General features: G+C 35.5%; 1 protein-coding gene across 4 annotated transcripts in view; it reads right to left on the reverse strand.

The window, feature by feature from the left end:
- Window positions 1-364: 364 nt before the first annotated feature.
- Window positions 365-15108, reverse strand: part of SEC24B (SEC24 homolog B, COPII coat complex component) — a 101141-nt gene continuing 86397 nt past the window's right edge. For all 4 annotated transcript variants that reach the window (XM_058721689.1, XM_058721688.1, XM_058721687.1 and 1 more), the window contains 9 exons: window positions 14571-14729; window positions 13324-13497; window positions 12148-12258; window positions 10502-10677; window positions 9520-9657; window positions 6223-6327; window positions 5328-5420; window positions 1508-1611; window positions 365-1262 (listed from right to left, as the gene is read on the reverse strand). In XM_058721689.1, the coding sequence (XP_058577672.1) occupies window positions 1148-1262; window positions 1508-1611; window positions 5328-5420; window positions 6223-6327; window positions 9520-9657; window positions 10502-10677; window positions 12148-12258; window positions 13324-13497; window positions 14571-14729 (1175 nt within the window). In that variant the 3' untranslated portion in view covers window positions 365-1147. The remainder of the gene's footprint in view (window positions 1263-1507; window positions 1612-5327; window positions 5421-6222; window positions 6328-9519; window positions 9658-10501; window positions 10678-12147; window positions 12259-13323; window positions 13498-14570; window positions 14730-15108) is intronic.

The following is a 15108-nucleotide window of genomic DNA, read 5'->3' on the forward strand; positions in this document are numbered from 1 at the left end:
TAACCTGTTAGTAAATGAGATTTTTTTCATTAGAATAAAATGACTCTCAAAATTCAAGATGGTAATCTTAACAAATAGGATAGTCACTATGTCATGAAAATTTTCTTGCTATGAATGTATAGGAAAAAAAATGCCTAATTTAACTGAGAAAGACAAATTAAGTTATTCCTAGTGAATACTTGTATGTATTTTGAAAGTAACATTGGCTTTTAGAATACAAACAGAACAAGTACTCGGTAATGTCCATAAAGTAATAAAACGTATTGATTCACACATATTACTAAATTCAAGCAGTAAATTCAACATATCCTATATGTAAAAGTAACACCAACAACCCTGCCCACACACAAAAAGACACCAAATATTGTCAAGCAAAATATTTTTAATTAGTAGGCTGATCATAAATAAATCCACATAAAAGATTTAACAGAATTACAAAGAGTTTTGTATTTCTTTTGTGGACTCAATTCATCATATGCATTAGTCAACCTCATTCTCTAACTGTGACAAAAGAGTTGTCATCCAACGATGCAGCACAGTTTAAGCAATTCATATTTTGTAGTTACATTTTTACATTTTCTTTACAAATGTAACATTTATGTACATTATATATATTTTTCTATAGTTCATGTACTGAAATGCTATTGTTTTTACAGGGAAAATATTGAATTCATTTAATGAATACAAATCATTCCTTGTTAAAAAGTAATTCATATAAACAAGTAACACGGTACCACTGCCTTTTGGCATCTCTTGTCAGAGTTTCAAGTCCAGAAATGTTGTATTAAGTATAGGAAAAAGGGATTTACCTAACTTGACATTAGGACATACCATTCCACATAGCTACATAAATTTGCCAGCTTGCAATGAACAGGGCACTGTACTGCTGCACTACTGAAAATGTGTAGAAACCAACTCAAAATATACTTGGTGAAACAGCATCGTCATGACCACTAATTCGGGCTGAAGAAAATCTGTCGAGTTCTCTCTTCCCCTTTACCTTCTGCCAAAGCCTCGGGGTGCTATGCTACGCACTGTGTCTTGTGACAACAAATGCCTTCATTTCAAACAGCCTGTGTGCTTCTCTGACAGAGTACGCTTTACTCAGGCTACGGATCTTTTGCTTCTTACTCAATTTTATTTCACTTCACTTACAAATCTGCTGCTGAATGTGAAGCAAAAATTCATAGTAAGAGAATGCAGCTTCTGTTCGGTCTTCAATCAAATGTTGAAAAAATTCTGTTTTGGCAGGACTCTCATCTCTGAAAAAGAAAAAGGGGTATTTATCTAGAGATGCACATTATTAAAAAGAATAATTATACATTAAAAAAATCAATACATGGGGACTTTAGGAAAATGGAACGTAAGGGATATTTATCAATTAACAGCATTCTTCTACTAGAATACATTTTCATAATATTATTTAAAGTCTGCTTTGCAGACAAGCAATTTCACACAGATTGCACAGGATATGGCAATTTCATAACTGAGTTACAGAAGTGCTTACTTTACCACATGAAGAATTGGGCTTAATGGTCTGTTGTCTCTAAGCCAAGTGATAAAGGATCTCGCTCTTTCTGATGAAAGTGTATCTAGCTCTGGAAGATGCGTCTGGTAAAAGTAACATAGTCAGGAAATTATTTCCCTTTCTCACACACTTCAGCAATATTAGAGCTAAATCATGATTCGTTCCCCCTACCACCAACCACCAGTACTCTATCCTCAGCCATAAAGCAGCAACCAAACGAGTGAAATTGAAATTATTCACAAACCTGTTTATATTCTTTCGGATAAGATAATAAAACATGTTTGATGGTAAGTACATATCACTGGTATTTTACCTGCATATTATATTTTTTCTAAGTCGATAAAACATAAACCATGATTAATATGCCACTGGTATTGTGTTGCACTTTTATGTTTCATCTAAAGGAAACATGCGTTTGAAGGGGGCTATTGCTGATTTCCAAATTTGCTCAACAGTTGTATGTTACATCCTTTTTTTTTTTTTTTTTTTAAATGTTTTTATTTATTTTTGAGACAGAGAGAGACAGAGCATGAGCAGGGTAGGGGCAGAGAGACAGGGAGACACAGAATCCGAAGCAGGCTCCAGGCTCTGAGCTGTCAGCACAGCGCCTGACGCGGAGCTCGAACTCACAGACTGTGAGATCATGACCTGAGCTGAAGTCGGACACTCAATCGACTGAGGCACCCAGGCGCCCCTGTTACATCCTCTTCTAATAACAGTCATCCTCAGAGAACTGTATGTTTCCTTTAGTCCTTAAAATTTAAGGGCAAGGGGACATCCAGATGGCCAACAAGACACACGAAAAGAGTTCATCATCACCATCAGGGAAATGCAAATTAAAACTACAATGAGAACACCTGTCAGAATGGCTAAAATAAACAACACAAGAAACAACAGGTGTTGGCAAGGATGCCAACCCTCCTGCACTGTTGGTGGGAATGCAAACTGGTGCACTCTCTGTGGAGAACAGTGTGGTGGTTCCTCATAGAGTTAAAAATAGAATGACCCTATGGTCCAGTAGTCACACTACCCATTTACTCAAAGAGTACAAAAACACTAATTTAAAGGGATACAAGCATTCCTATGTTTATAACAGCATTATTCACAATAGCCAAGATATTGAAGCAGCCCAAGTATTCATTGACTGAATGGATAAAGTGGTATATATATATATATATATATATATATATATAATTCAGCCATAAAGAAGAATGAAATCTCACCATCTGCAACAACACGGATGGAGCTAGAGTATAAACTAAGTGAAATAAGCCAGTCAGAAAAAGACAAATACTATTAAGATTTCACTCATATGTGGAATTTAAGAAACAAAATAAACAAGCTAAGGGGAAAAAAAAAGAGAGACCAACCAAGAAACAGACTCTTAACTCTAGAGAACTGATGATTACCAGAAGGGAGGTGGGGTTGGGTTAAATAGGTGATGGGGATTAGGGAGGGCACTTGTCATGATGACACCGAGTGATGTGTGGAAGTGTTAAATCACTAATACTGTACACTTGAAACTAATATAACACTGTATGTTAACTAACTGGAATTAAAATAAAACTTAAAAGAAAATTTAAGGACAAGGAATTCTAAAGAACAGTGTATGCATATTTAAAACTATGTGCGAGATTATTTTTAAAAGACCTAAAAAGTCTATTCTTATATGTTTTCATAAGTATATTTTATAAATTTAATAAATGTATTTATATATGTAAGTTATATATGTTATATGATGAAGTTTTTTCCAAAGCCAAATTAATAGTAAACTAAATAACTCAAAGTATAGAGTAAAAATTTAAATAGAAAATATTTAAATAGAAAACTTTATTTACTGTTATTGTTTTTAACTATGATTGAAGCTGAACATTGTTTCACATGGCTACTACTAGATTTTCCCTCCTATAAATTGCCTATTCAAATCTTTTGCCCATTTTTCCTTTCCTTTTTTTTCTGAGGGGTCTGGGGTGTCTTTTTCTTAAAGATTTGTAAGAAAACTTTTAATACTGGAGAAATTAGCCCTTTTTCTGTCCTGAGTTAGTGATAACCTTCTGATTTTATTGTTTGTCTTTATTTATTTTACCACATGGAAATGTTTTTTTTAATGCTCTCAGATTTATTAATCTTTTCCATCACGGACTTACAAAGGCCCTACCCATTTTAATACAATAAAGATTATTTTTCTAGTATTTTTTTCTTTAAATGCAATCTTTACCACCTTCTATTTGTCATGAATTACATCCATTTCTATTTTGTCCCCCTGATATATTTATTGTGCCACTATCACAGTGCTTAAATAACTACAGCTTTGGAAGAAAGTTTACTATTTTATTTAGAACTTATTTTCTAGGAATGCCTGAGTGGCTCAGTAGGTTAACTGTCCGACTCTTGATTTCGGCTCAGGTCATGACCTTGTGGTTTGTGAGTTTGAGCCCCACGTCAGGCTCAGAGCGGACAGTGCAGAGCCTGCTTGGGATTCTCTCTCTCCTCTGCTCCTCCTCTGCCTGTTCTGTCTCTCAAAATGAATAAATAAACAACAACAACAACTTATTCTTCATATGCTTTTCCCCTCTGCTGACATTATTCCCTTTTCTTAAACTTTTCCTTATTACCTCATTTGTTGAGTTTTAGAAACGAACTCTGGAATTAATGTGTCAAAATAAAATCAATCAAACAATACTAGAATGTGATAAAAATTACGTTGACTTTAAAGCAGGCCTTTTTGTTAATAAAATAGAGAACTATTTTCAGAATCATATTTCTTTGGTATGGGTTAATATACATCCAGAAAAGGCCCACTGAAAAAAATTATGTTTATTATCAGCAAAAAAACTTAGAAGTTAAAGTTGTTGGAAAACAATTTGGCAGTTCCTCAAAAAATCAGACATAGGGTTTGTCATATGACCCAGCAATTTTATTCCTAGGTATGCACATTCCTAGGTATGCACAAGAGAACTGAAAACATATGTTCACACACACACTTGTACATAAATTGTTCACAGTAGCGCTACTCACAGTAACTCCAAAAGGAAAACAACCCTAATGTCCATGAATGAATGACTGGATTTAAAAATGTGGCGTAACTACACAATTATTATTTAGTCATAAAAAAGAATGAAGTACTTGTGCTTCCTTCCGCAGCACATAAACTAAAAAAAAGAATGAAGTAGTACTCATATGTGCTACAATGGGGATGAACTTTGAAAACATTATGAGAAATGAAAAGAGACGAAACACAGAAGGCCACATCTTATGTGATTCCATTTATATGGAATGTCCAGAACAGGCAAATCTGCAGAGACAGAATGTAGATTGGGGTTGCTAGGGGAAAGCAGGAGGGAGAATTTGGAATATAGGTTTCCTTTTGGGGTGATGGGAATGCTCTGAAATTAAGGTACTGGTGACTGTTGTACAACACTGTAAATATACTAAAAGCTAATGAGTTGACTTTATGATAATTAAAATAGTGAACTGTATGTGAATTTGATCTCACTGAACATTTAAAATTTTTTTTTTTTCCCCCAACGTTTTTTTTTTTTTTAATTTATTTTTGGGACAGAGAGAGACAGAGCATGAACGGGGGAGGGGCAGAGAGAGAGGGAGACACAGAATCGGAAACAGGCTCCAGGCTCCGAGCCATCAGCCCAGAGCCCGACGCGGGGCTCGAACTCACGGACCACGAGATCGTGACCTGGCTGAAGTCGGACGCTTAACCGACTGCGCCACCCAGGCGCCCCTCACTGAACATTTTAAACAAACAAGCATACAAAAAGATAAAAGTGTAGAGCCCACTGACCATTTTCTGTGGTATTGATGCAAAATTAGGATACCCAAGCACATCCTCTATGAAATTATTGTCACAGCTTTTTCCAATCCAAATGTAAAAAACCTAAAACAAAAAAAACCCAACAACATATTAAAGCTCCGTACTCAGAAACCTATTATAACTAATTTTCTCAAAATCGTGAAGCATAAAAGAGGTAAAGTATACCATCTTAAAGTAGGAACAAACATAAAAGTAAAAGGAAACTCATAATTGGTACATTTGGAATCCATATTCAAGAATCTAGAGTGGTTCATGTCTTCTTTGCTTAAATTTCAAGACTTTCCATAAAATATTATTTTATTTCACCATCTTCCTTACTTTTTCCCCCAATAGGGAGGTAGTGCTTTAGCCAGGATAACTGACTCACTGTATTTCCTATCCACTATTTCAATTACTATCTGTGTATTTTAACTAAGGGCTCTCCCTCACCCCTCCTTTCCTGCTCATAAGGTATCGTTTATGAAGCTATCTTGATCATTCTGACACCCTTCACCACCATCTGGCCCAGTGACTTCTCCTGAACTCCTAATCACTAATGGCTTAGACAATGGGGAGAAGTTGAAACTGCTAAGACTCTTGAGGTCCCTTTGAATTTAATGATTCTAGATGCTAGACAGAATTTATCTCTTTACTTCTCTTTATCAAGTATACATAACCCATGACAATAAATAATCCATAATAATAAAATGGTATCTGACTAGAATAGTCTAAAATAAAGTGACTGCTCGTGCCAGGTACCAATTTATTGCTTCTCAGTTCCTAATCCCACCTTTCACTGCCTGACCTACGATAACAGAGCTGTCCTCTGTGTTTCTGCTTTTGCCAGCCAGAGCAGTGTTAAACATCATCAGTAGAGGGTGCTTACAGAGCCACAGTCCATAAGGAAAGCACCTTCTCTTGTCAGTTTTTCTGCAGACAATTTTTGAAGAGGTGGTTGAGGTACGACCCTGTCATTAACATGTATCGCGCCCTGAAAAAAAAAAAAAAGAGATGAAACGTGAAGGAACTTATATAACTATCATCACAGTCTGGAACGTAAAGGCTACTACCAGCGTTTTATGAAATACTAAAAAATGACACTTGAGAATTTTCTAAGTTGCAAAGAAATTATTGATAATACATTACCACCCTGGCTATAGAATCAAGACACTCAGATATATTCAAATTACAAAGATAAAAAACATGAATATGTAAAATGATCTGTCCATTTCCTTCCCTTCTGGGATCTGGACACATTAAAAGTATGACTATTAAGGGGCGCCTGGGTGGCGCAGTCGGTTAAGCGTCCGACTTCAGCCAGGTCACTATCTCGCAGTCCGTGAGAGTTCGAGCCCCGCGTCAGGCTCTGGGCTGATGGCTCGGAGCCTGGAGCCTGTTTCCGATTCTGTGTCTCCCTCTCTCTCTGCCCCTCCCCCGTTCATGCTCTGTCTCTCTCTGTCCCAAAAATAAATAAAAAACGTTGAAAAAAAAATTAAAAAAAAAAAAAAAAAAGTATGACTATTAAATCTGCTGCAAAGCAAGCTACTTTTTTACATTTTTCTAGTAACAAAATAAAGAAGATTCCAACGAGTAGAGTTTTAACCCAAGAAAGAAAAGACACTATAAATTTGCATATTAAAAAATAACTATTGGATAAGAGATTTGGTTTATAATATAATCAAAATTGCACTTGTATCAGGGGGAACCACACCTCAACATAATAAACGCTATATATGAAAACCCCAAGCTAACATCATACTTAATGGTGAAAAACTGAAAGCTCTTTCCATCCCCTAAGATCAGAAACAAGACAAGGATGTCCACTCTCAACACTTTCATCAACACAGTATTGGAAGATCCAGCCACAGCAATCAGATGACAACGAAAATGAAAGGCATCCAAATTGGTAAGGAAGAAGTCAAACTTTCATTATGCAGATGACATGATGCAATATACAGAAAACCCTAAAGAATCCACCAAAAAACTACTAGAAATGATAAATGAATTCAGAAATGTCACAGAACACAAAATCAATATACAGAAATCCACTGCATTTCTATATACTAATAATGAAGTAGCAAAAAGAGAAATTAAGAAAACAATCCCATTTACAATTGCACCCAAAATAATAAAATACCTAGGAACAAACTTAACCAAGGAGGTGAAAGACTTGTACTCGGAAAACAATAAAACACTGATGAAAGAAACTGAAGATGACACAAACAAATGGAAAGATATTCCATGCTCATGGATTTAGAAAACAAGTATTGTTAAAATGTCCATACCACCCAAAGCAATCTACAGATTTAATGCAATCCCTATCAAAATAGCAACAGTATTTTTCACAGAACTAAAACAAACAATCTTAAAATGCATATAGAACCACAAAAAACCCTGAATAGCCAAAGCAATCTTGAAAAAAAAGAACAAAACTGGAGATATCACAATCCCAGATTTCAAGTTATACTATAAAACTATAGTAATCAAAACAGTATAGCACTGGCACAAAAACAGACACATAGATCAATAGAACGGAATAGAGAGCCTAGAAATAAACTCGTGATTATTTGGTCAATTAACCTTTGACAAAGGAGACAAGAATATGCAATGGGAAAAAGACAGTCTCTTTAACAAATGGTGTTGAGAAAACTAGACAGCTACATGCAAAAGAATGAAACAGGACCACTGTCTTACACCATACACAAAAATAAACTCGGATTAAAGACCTAAATCTGAGATCTGAAACCATAAAAATCTTAGAAGAGGGCATGTCATACAGCAATTTCTTGGACATCAGCCACAGCAACATTTTTTCAGATAGGTTTCCTAAGGCAAAGGAAATGAAAGCAAAAATAAACTGTTGGGACCATGTCAAAATAAAAAGCTTCTGCACAGCAAAGGAAACAATCAACAAAACAAAAGACAACCTACTGAATGGGAGAAGATATTTACAAATGACATATCCAATAAGGTTTAGATCTAAAATACACAAAGAACTTAAAGAACAAAAACGCAAATAATCCAATTAAAAAATGGGCAAGACATGAAAAGACATTTCACCAAAGACACCCAATATGGCCAACAGACACATGAAAAGATGCTCAACATCACTCACCACCAGGGAAATGCAAATCGAAACCACAATGAAATATCACCTCACACGTGTCAGATGACCAAAATCAACAACTCAAGAAATAACAAGTTTTGGCGAGGATGTGGAGAAAAAGGAACCCTCATACACTATCGGTGGGAATGAAAACTGGTACAGCCATTGTGGAAAACAGTATGGAGGTTCCTCAAAAAGGTAAAAATAGAAGTACCATATGATCCAGTAATGCCACTACTGGGTATTTCCCCAAAGAATACAAAAGCACTAATTCAAAAGGATACAAGCATCTCTATGTTTATAGCAGTGTTATATAAAAGAGCCAAAGTATGGAAGCAACCCAAGTATCCATCAACAGATGAATGGATAAAGAAGTAGTATATATAAATAATGGAATATTAGTCATAAAAAAGAATGAAATCTTGTCAGTTGCAATAACATGGGTGGATCTAGATGGTATCATGCTAAATGAAATAAGTCAGTCAGAGAAAGACAAAAACCCCATGATTTCACTCATATGTGGAATTTAAGAAAACATGAAGAAAAAAAGGAACAAAAAATAGACTATTAACTATGGAGAACAAACTGGTGGTTACCAGAGGGAAGGTGGGGGGAGATGTAGGAAACAGGTGAAAGAGATTAAGAGTACATTTATCATGATGAGCACTGAGTAATGTACAGAATTGTTGATCCACTATATTGTACACCTGAACATTATATATAACATTATACTATACATTAATTATACTGGAATTAAAAACAAAAACAAAAATTGCATTCTGATCACATCAGGAACAGTCAGTATCTACCAAATACAAATGGAAATGTCCACTCTACAATTTACTTTGTAATAAATATAACCAAACCCATAAGCTGAATTACTTCCCATTATTTTTGAAAACTCCATAACCATAGACAGTATCTAATAGTCCTACTGTTCAACCAACTCTACAGCTAGTGTCGTCATTTACTATATTACTACTATAGGGAAGGAGCAGATGTAAAAAATTGTTAGCACCTTACATTAGCAGCCTAGCTGTAGAATCAAGACGCTCAAATATATTTAAAAAATCCTACCTCATCTGTCAATCTGTCTATCCTGTATAAGTTGGGATGAATCATTTTCATTAGATGAACAAGTGGCTGACACTTTATCTGACACATGGCATATACACGATCATCCAGGCGTGTGCTTGTACCAGTTCTAAATGCTTTCTACGAGGAAAAAAATACATATTTTCAAATAAAACAAATATAGACAAAACATTAAAACAAATATATATACCATCACAGTCATGGAAAAAGCATGGCCTTCAAAACAGACCTGGATTAAATTCTCAGCTCTGACATTGAACAGGTAGATAGGTGAGCAAGTTATTAGCTTCTCAAAGCTATACTATTATCATAAGAAAAACAAAAAAATGCTTACCTCTCTAGGGTGTGGTAAGGATTAAATAAGATGATGCATATATAACAGTTATTATAGTGCTTGAGACTTGGAAAGATGTTCGATGGACAGTAAATCCTTTCCTTAGAGTCTTGTTCCAGAAGCACATACATACTAAGAGTGTGCTATAAAAGCATACCATTCTGTAAGTTGCTCCCACATATTATTTTTTTTAATGTTTATTTATTTTTGAGAGAGAGAGAGAGAGAGAGAGAGAGAGACAGACAGACAGACACCAAGAGCGAGAATGAGCCAGGGAAAGGCAGAGAGAGAGGGAGATACAGAATCCGAAGTAGGCTCCAGGATCCGAGCTGTCAGCACAGAGCCTGATGCGGGGCTTGAACTCCTGAACTGCGAGATCATGACCTGAGCCAAAGTTGGACGCTTAACCAACTGAGCCACCCAGGTGCCCCTTGTTGCTTCCACATATTAAAGAGAGCATATGGTTTCAAACATCCTGTTTTTATATACTTTCATTTTCCACTGATCTGTTTTTCAAAAATTTTCCAGTGCTAAGCTGCAAAACTGTCTAGTTAAATATGAAAAACCCCAGAAAACCTGGATTTCATTTCTTCATCTTTATGAAATGTAACAGTGTAGACAGAGAGCTACCTGTTTAAGAAGGGCCAAAACATAGAGGGGAAACAGCTTGAGGGAGCTGGGTGCTATCAGGGCAGAGTGCTGTAAATTTGAGACTGTTGAGCCGTATGCAGATAAGGAATCCACGACAGCATTCACTAAGGCATCTCTTGCATCTGATAGGCTTGAGGAAATGGATCGATCAACAGCTATAAAGCAATCAAAATGAAAATGTATTTCACCATTAGATTCCAATGAACGCTAGAAGAGATAAAATTTACATGCATTTCTTAAGAAAGCAACAAACACTGTTTTCAGGATAGAAAAATACATATCACCTGCCCCTTCATTTTGCAAGTATCTACTCACGACACATTTTTTGTGAGGTAAATGTGAACAATTCTGTCAATCAGAACAAATCTAGATTGTTTTGGACCTTTTGGTTTTAGTCTCTATACATCTAAAAATGCTTAACTTCTATTGATATAAGGGAATGTGTACCATCCATTTACATCTGAGCAAGAAAGCTCTAGGGATGTTTTCATTTCTCCAGTAGAAGTCACATGTATAAAGTATCATTTTTTTTTTTTTTTTGCATAAACAATGCTGGGTTCTGCTATCTGAGTCATACCTTGTGATCCTCTAAAATTTTCTTTATTAAAGCATTTCCAGGTCAACAAAAAAAAGAGGGCAACTGAACATAGCTTCTCATGCAGACACTGAAGAGCCAGGTATCAGTGTGAAAGTTATTTTCTTCCAAGCACATATTTTATTAAACTAGAGATAGCCTATAGGTATGCCCAAGTATTAAAAATAAAAATTATATTGAATAAAAAAAACTATATTGAAAAACAATCAGTTATAACATACTGAATTTGAAATACAGATAAAATAATAAAATATTGGGATACTTTAGTATATGGTATTATAATTTTTCCCAAAATGGATAACAATGACTACTTTTCTCTAGGACTACATGAAAAATAAGATTCATATCAAAAAGGAAAATTCATTAAAAACAACACTCCCAGTGTTATATTAATTCCCCCAAAAGACTTTTTTTTTTTAACTTACATATAATATTTATTCTTTTGGGTATAATTCTATGGTGATTATATGTCAAACGCACAGCTATGTAATCAATATCACAATCAAAATACACCACAGTTCCATTACCCCAAAAATATCCAGGGGTGCTGGCCCCTTGTAGTAAAATCTTCCCACTATCCTTAACCCTGATAATCACTGATCTGTTTTTCACTCCTGGAATTTTCCCTTTTCCAGAATGTCATATGAGTATGTCTACAGCTGTCTCCTTTTGAAGCTAGCTCCCTTCCATTTAGCATGATGCCTCTGAGAGTCATTCATGTCTATTCACGTATCAACAATTCATTTCTTTTTAACACTGAGTTACAGTTAATGGTATGGATATACCATAGTTTGTTCAAACATTCATCAACTGAAGGACATCTGGGTTGTTACCAGTTTTTAGTGATTATGAATCCCCCAGAAGGTTTTAAACTAAAGAGTTAATAAGAAATGTAAGAACAGTCGAATTCACACTTCTGTAAGTGAAGATGTAAAACATATACACTTTCTAAGTAAGTAATTTCTAGGGTAAAAAACGTCCAGGTTTCAGCTTTTATGGAAGAATCCAGGTCGTTCACGTTCTTACTCACCCATGTTTGCCAGAAGGCAGATGGCAGCCTGCACGTCCACTCCCGCATACACATCTGCTAGTGAACTCACTACTGGCAAACAGAGCGTGTGCACTCTAATTCTCCGTTCGCCTATAGGAAATGATGAAATAATGTCAAAACACACTAGACCAAGACAGAAATAAAGCAGACAGGTCAAAACAGTATTCAGGTTACTATTTGACTGAATTAAACCAACAGGATTCTGAAATGTAAAAACAAAGTTTTACACGTAATGGGTTTTAAAGAAAATCAAACACTCTCCATATTTATAGATTGTGATATATATTTTGTATACAGTTGAACATTAGGTTCTGGCTTTTATTTTTAAATTTTTTATTATTTTTAATTTTTTGAGACAGAGAGAGAGAGAGAGCGTGCGCACAAGCTGTGGAGGGGGACAGAGGTAGAGAAACAGAGAATTTTAGGCAGGCTCCACACTCAGTGCAGAGCCTGACACGGGGCTTGATCCCACGACCCTGGGATCATGACCTGAGTGGAAATCAAGAGTTGGACATTCAACCAACTGAGCCACCCAGGTGCCTCCTGGTTTTCAGTTTAATATCAATCATTGTAAATTATATACAGCATAGTAAAATGTCGGAAAACCTGACTGTCAAGTAACTAACATGGGTCTTACATGATATACAGATTTATTTATTTTATGGGGCAAAAAATAATGCTAAGGATGACATAGCTGGATTTAGCATGAGTTTACCAGACACATATGATACTGAGAATCCATGACTTCCACGAGTCAAAAATATTAAATATTAGATTTTAAAAGGGCACCTGGGTGGCTCAGTTGGTTGAGTGTCTGACTCTTGATTTAGGCTTAGGTCATGATCCCAGGGTTGTGGGATTAAGCCCTGCATCGGGCTCTGCACTGAGCGTGGAGCCTGCTTGGGATTTTCTCCCCTGCTTGTGTGCTCGCTCTCTCCCTTAATAAAACAAAACAAAACAAAAACAACAACAACAAAAAAATGATATTAAAGATTCAAAATGAGTTAAAAAAAAAAAAACAGAACATATATTTGATTAACTAATGCAGATTCCATTTATCTCCCACTGTACATTCATTCTTTCTCCCCATTTCCACCAGCATGTAAAAGGAGGGGGAAATTACGGCTGATTATATTTCATATCTATTAACATTACCTTTGCTTGATGTATATAATAAAGCTGTCTGAAAGCACACTAAGGAAGTATCTGTCAAATTTTCTTCGATTGACAGCTGTACTGCAAATCCAGCATCAGGATTGATGTTGGCAAGGGATAACAAATCAGTGGAACGGACAAAGAAGTTTCCGTGAAAAGTGTGCATTGAAAGACCTAAGGAAGAGAAAACTTGTTATAAAAGATAAAGCGACAGAAGTATCTTTACCTCAGGCTAAAGCTACTTTTTAAAGTAAAAACTGTCTCTGATTTTGAATTTTTTTCTTTTAGTAGCCTCCATGCTGGAGGCATGGAGCCCAATGCGGGGCTTGAACTCAAGACTCCGAGATCAAGAGTCAGATGCTTACCTGACTGAGCCATTCAGGTGCCCCTGTGATTCTAAATCAAAAGGGTTAGGATTAGGGTGTTAGTAGAGGTTCTAAAATACCAATTCAATTCAAACTAACAAACAATGCATGTTATATAAAAGAGACAGTATACATTTAACTTGTATTGATAACTAATCTTATATTTTCTCATACATGATTTGAAATCAGACAAAGATCTAATATACAAAATGAAACTAATGACGGTTACTATATAACTCATTTAAGAATTAAAATTGGGGGGGGGGGGGGGGGGAGGGCACCCGGGTGGCTCAGTCTGTTTAGGGTCTGACTTTTGCTCAGGTCATGATCTCACAGTCTGTGGGTTTGAGCCCCGCGTTGGGCTCTGTGCTGACAGCTTAGAGCCTGGAGCCTTCTTTGGATTCTGTGTCTCCCTCTTTCTCTGCTCCTCCCCGGCTTATGCTCTCTCTCTCTTTCAAAAATAAACATTAAAAAAAGTTTTTTTTTAAATTAAAATTAGGGATGAGAATCCCTCCAGCAAACATTCACATAAAACCGAGGTAATGCAAACTGAAGACTAACTGAATGATTATGAAGGCAAAGATCATTCATCAAACAATTTTCACTTATGATCTTCCCTACTCCTCTAATTCTCCTTCTAAAATCACCTCCAGTATGGCTTTTTCTTAGGTTCTTCCTAATAAAGCAAACATTACTTTTTCTCATTTATTCAAATTACTTAAAAAATTAGGCAATGATTATTCAATAACTATATACATTTAAAACAGCTTATAGCTGACTGGTTCAAGCAGGGAGTCCTGAATGATGAAGAATCATTATAGGTAGTCAAAGTAATTTTGACAAAAGTATATAATATAAAGCATGATTTTTGTAATTTCATACCTTTAGTACACCTTATTCTCATAACAGCTTCAAACCCAATTTTTCTTGTGAGATACCGTTTCAGGTCTTTCTGTAACTTTTCTGCTTGTGAAGGATTGTGAGTATAGTGGAAAGATGGATAATAATAGATGCACCCTGCAGAATACTTGGACATGCAAGCTTTAGAGAGAAATATAAAAAATATTAGCTACAGAAACAATGATATCCTATAATAATATCCAGGAATATCTTACTTGCCCAACAATAGTACAGATTTTTATATCATGAAAAAAATCTAAGTCTTAAGGAAGAAGCCTAGGCTGTCAAAGTAAGAAAATACAAATCTGCGAAAACACAAATATTTGTAAAATATCTGGATAGGGTTTATTGTTGAGCAGAATGGCAAAGGAATTAGATTTTAAAAACAAATAGTAATAGCATTTTAGATTTGTACAGTGCTGTACAGTCACTGGTAATTTTCATAGATATCATCTATCTAATTCACATGCTTTTTATCCCCAAATATTGAGAACCCTTACTAAAGAGTTTAGATTTGACT

This window comes from Neofelis nebulosa, chromosome 3 (assembly GCF_028018385.1).
Source record: "Neofelis nebulosa isolate mNeoNeb1 chromosome 3, mNeoNeb1.pri, whole genome shotgun sequence".
Taxonomy (NCBI): Eukaryota; Metazoa; Chordata; class Mammalia; order Carnivora; family Felidae; genus Neofelis; species Neofelis nebulosa.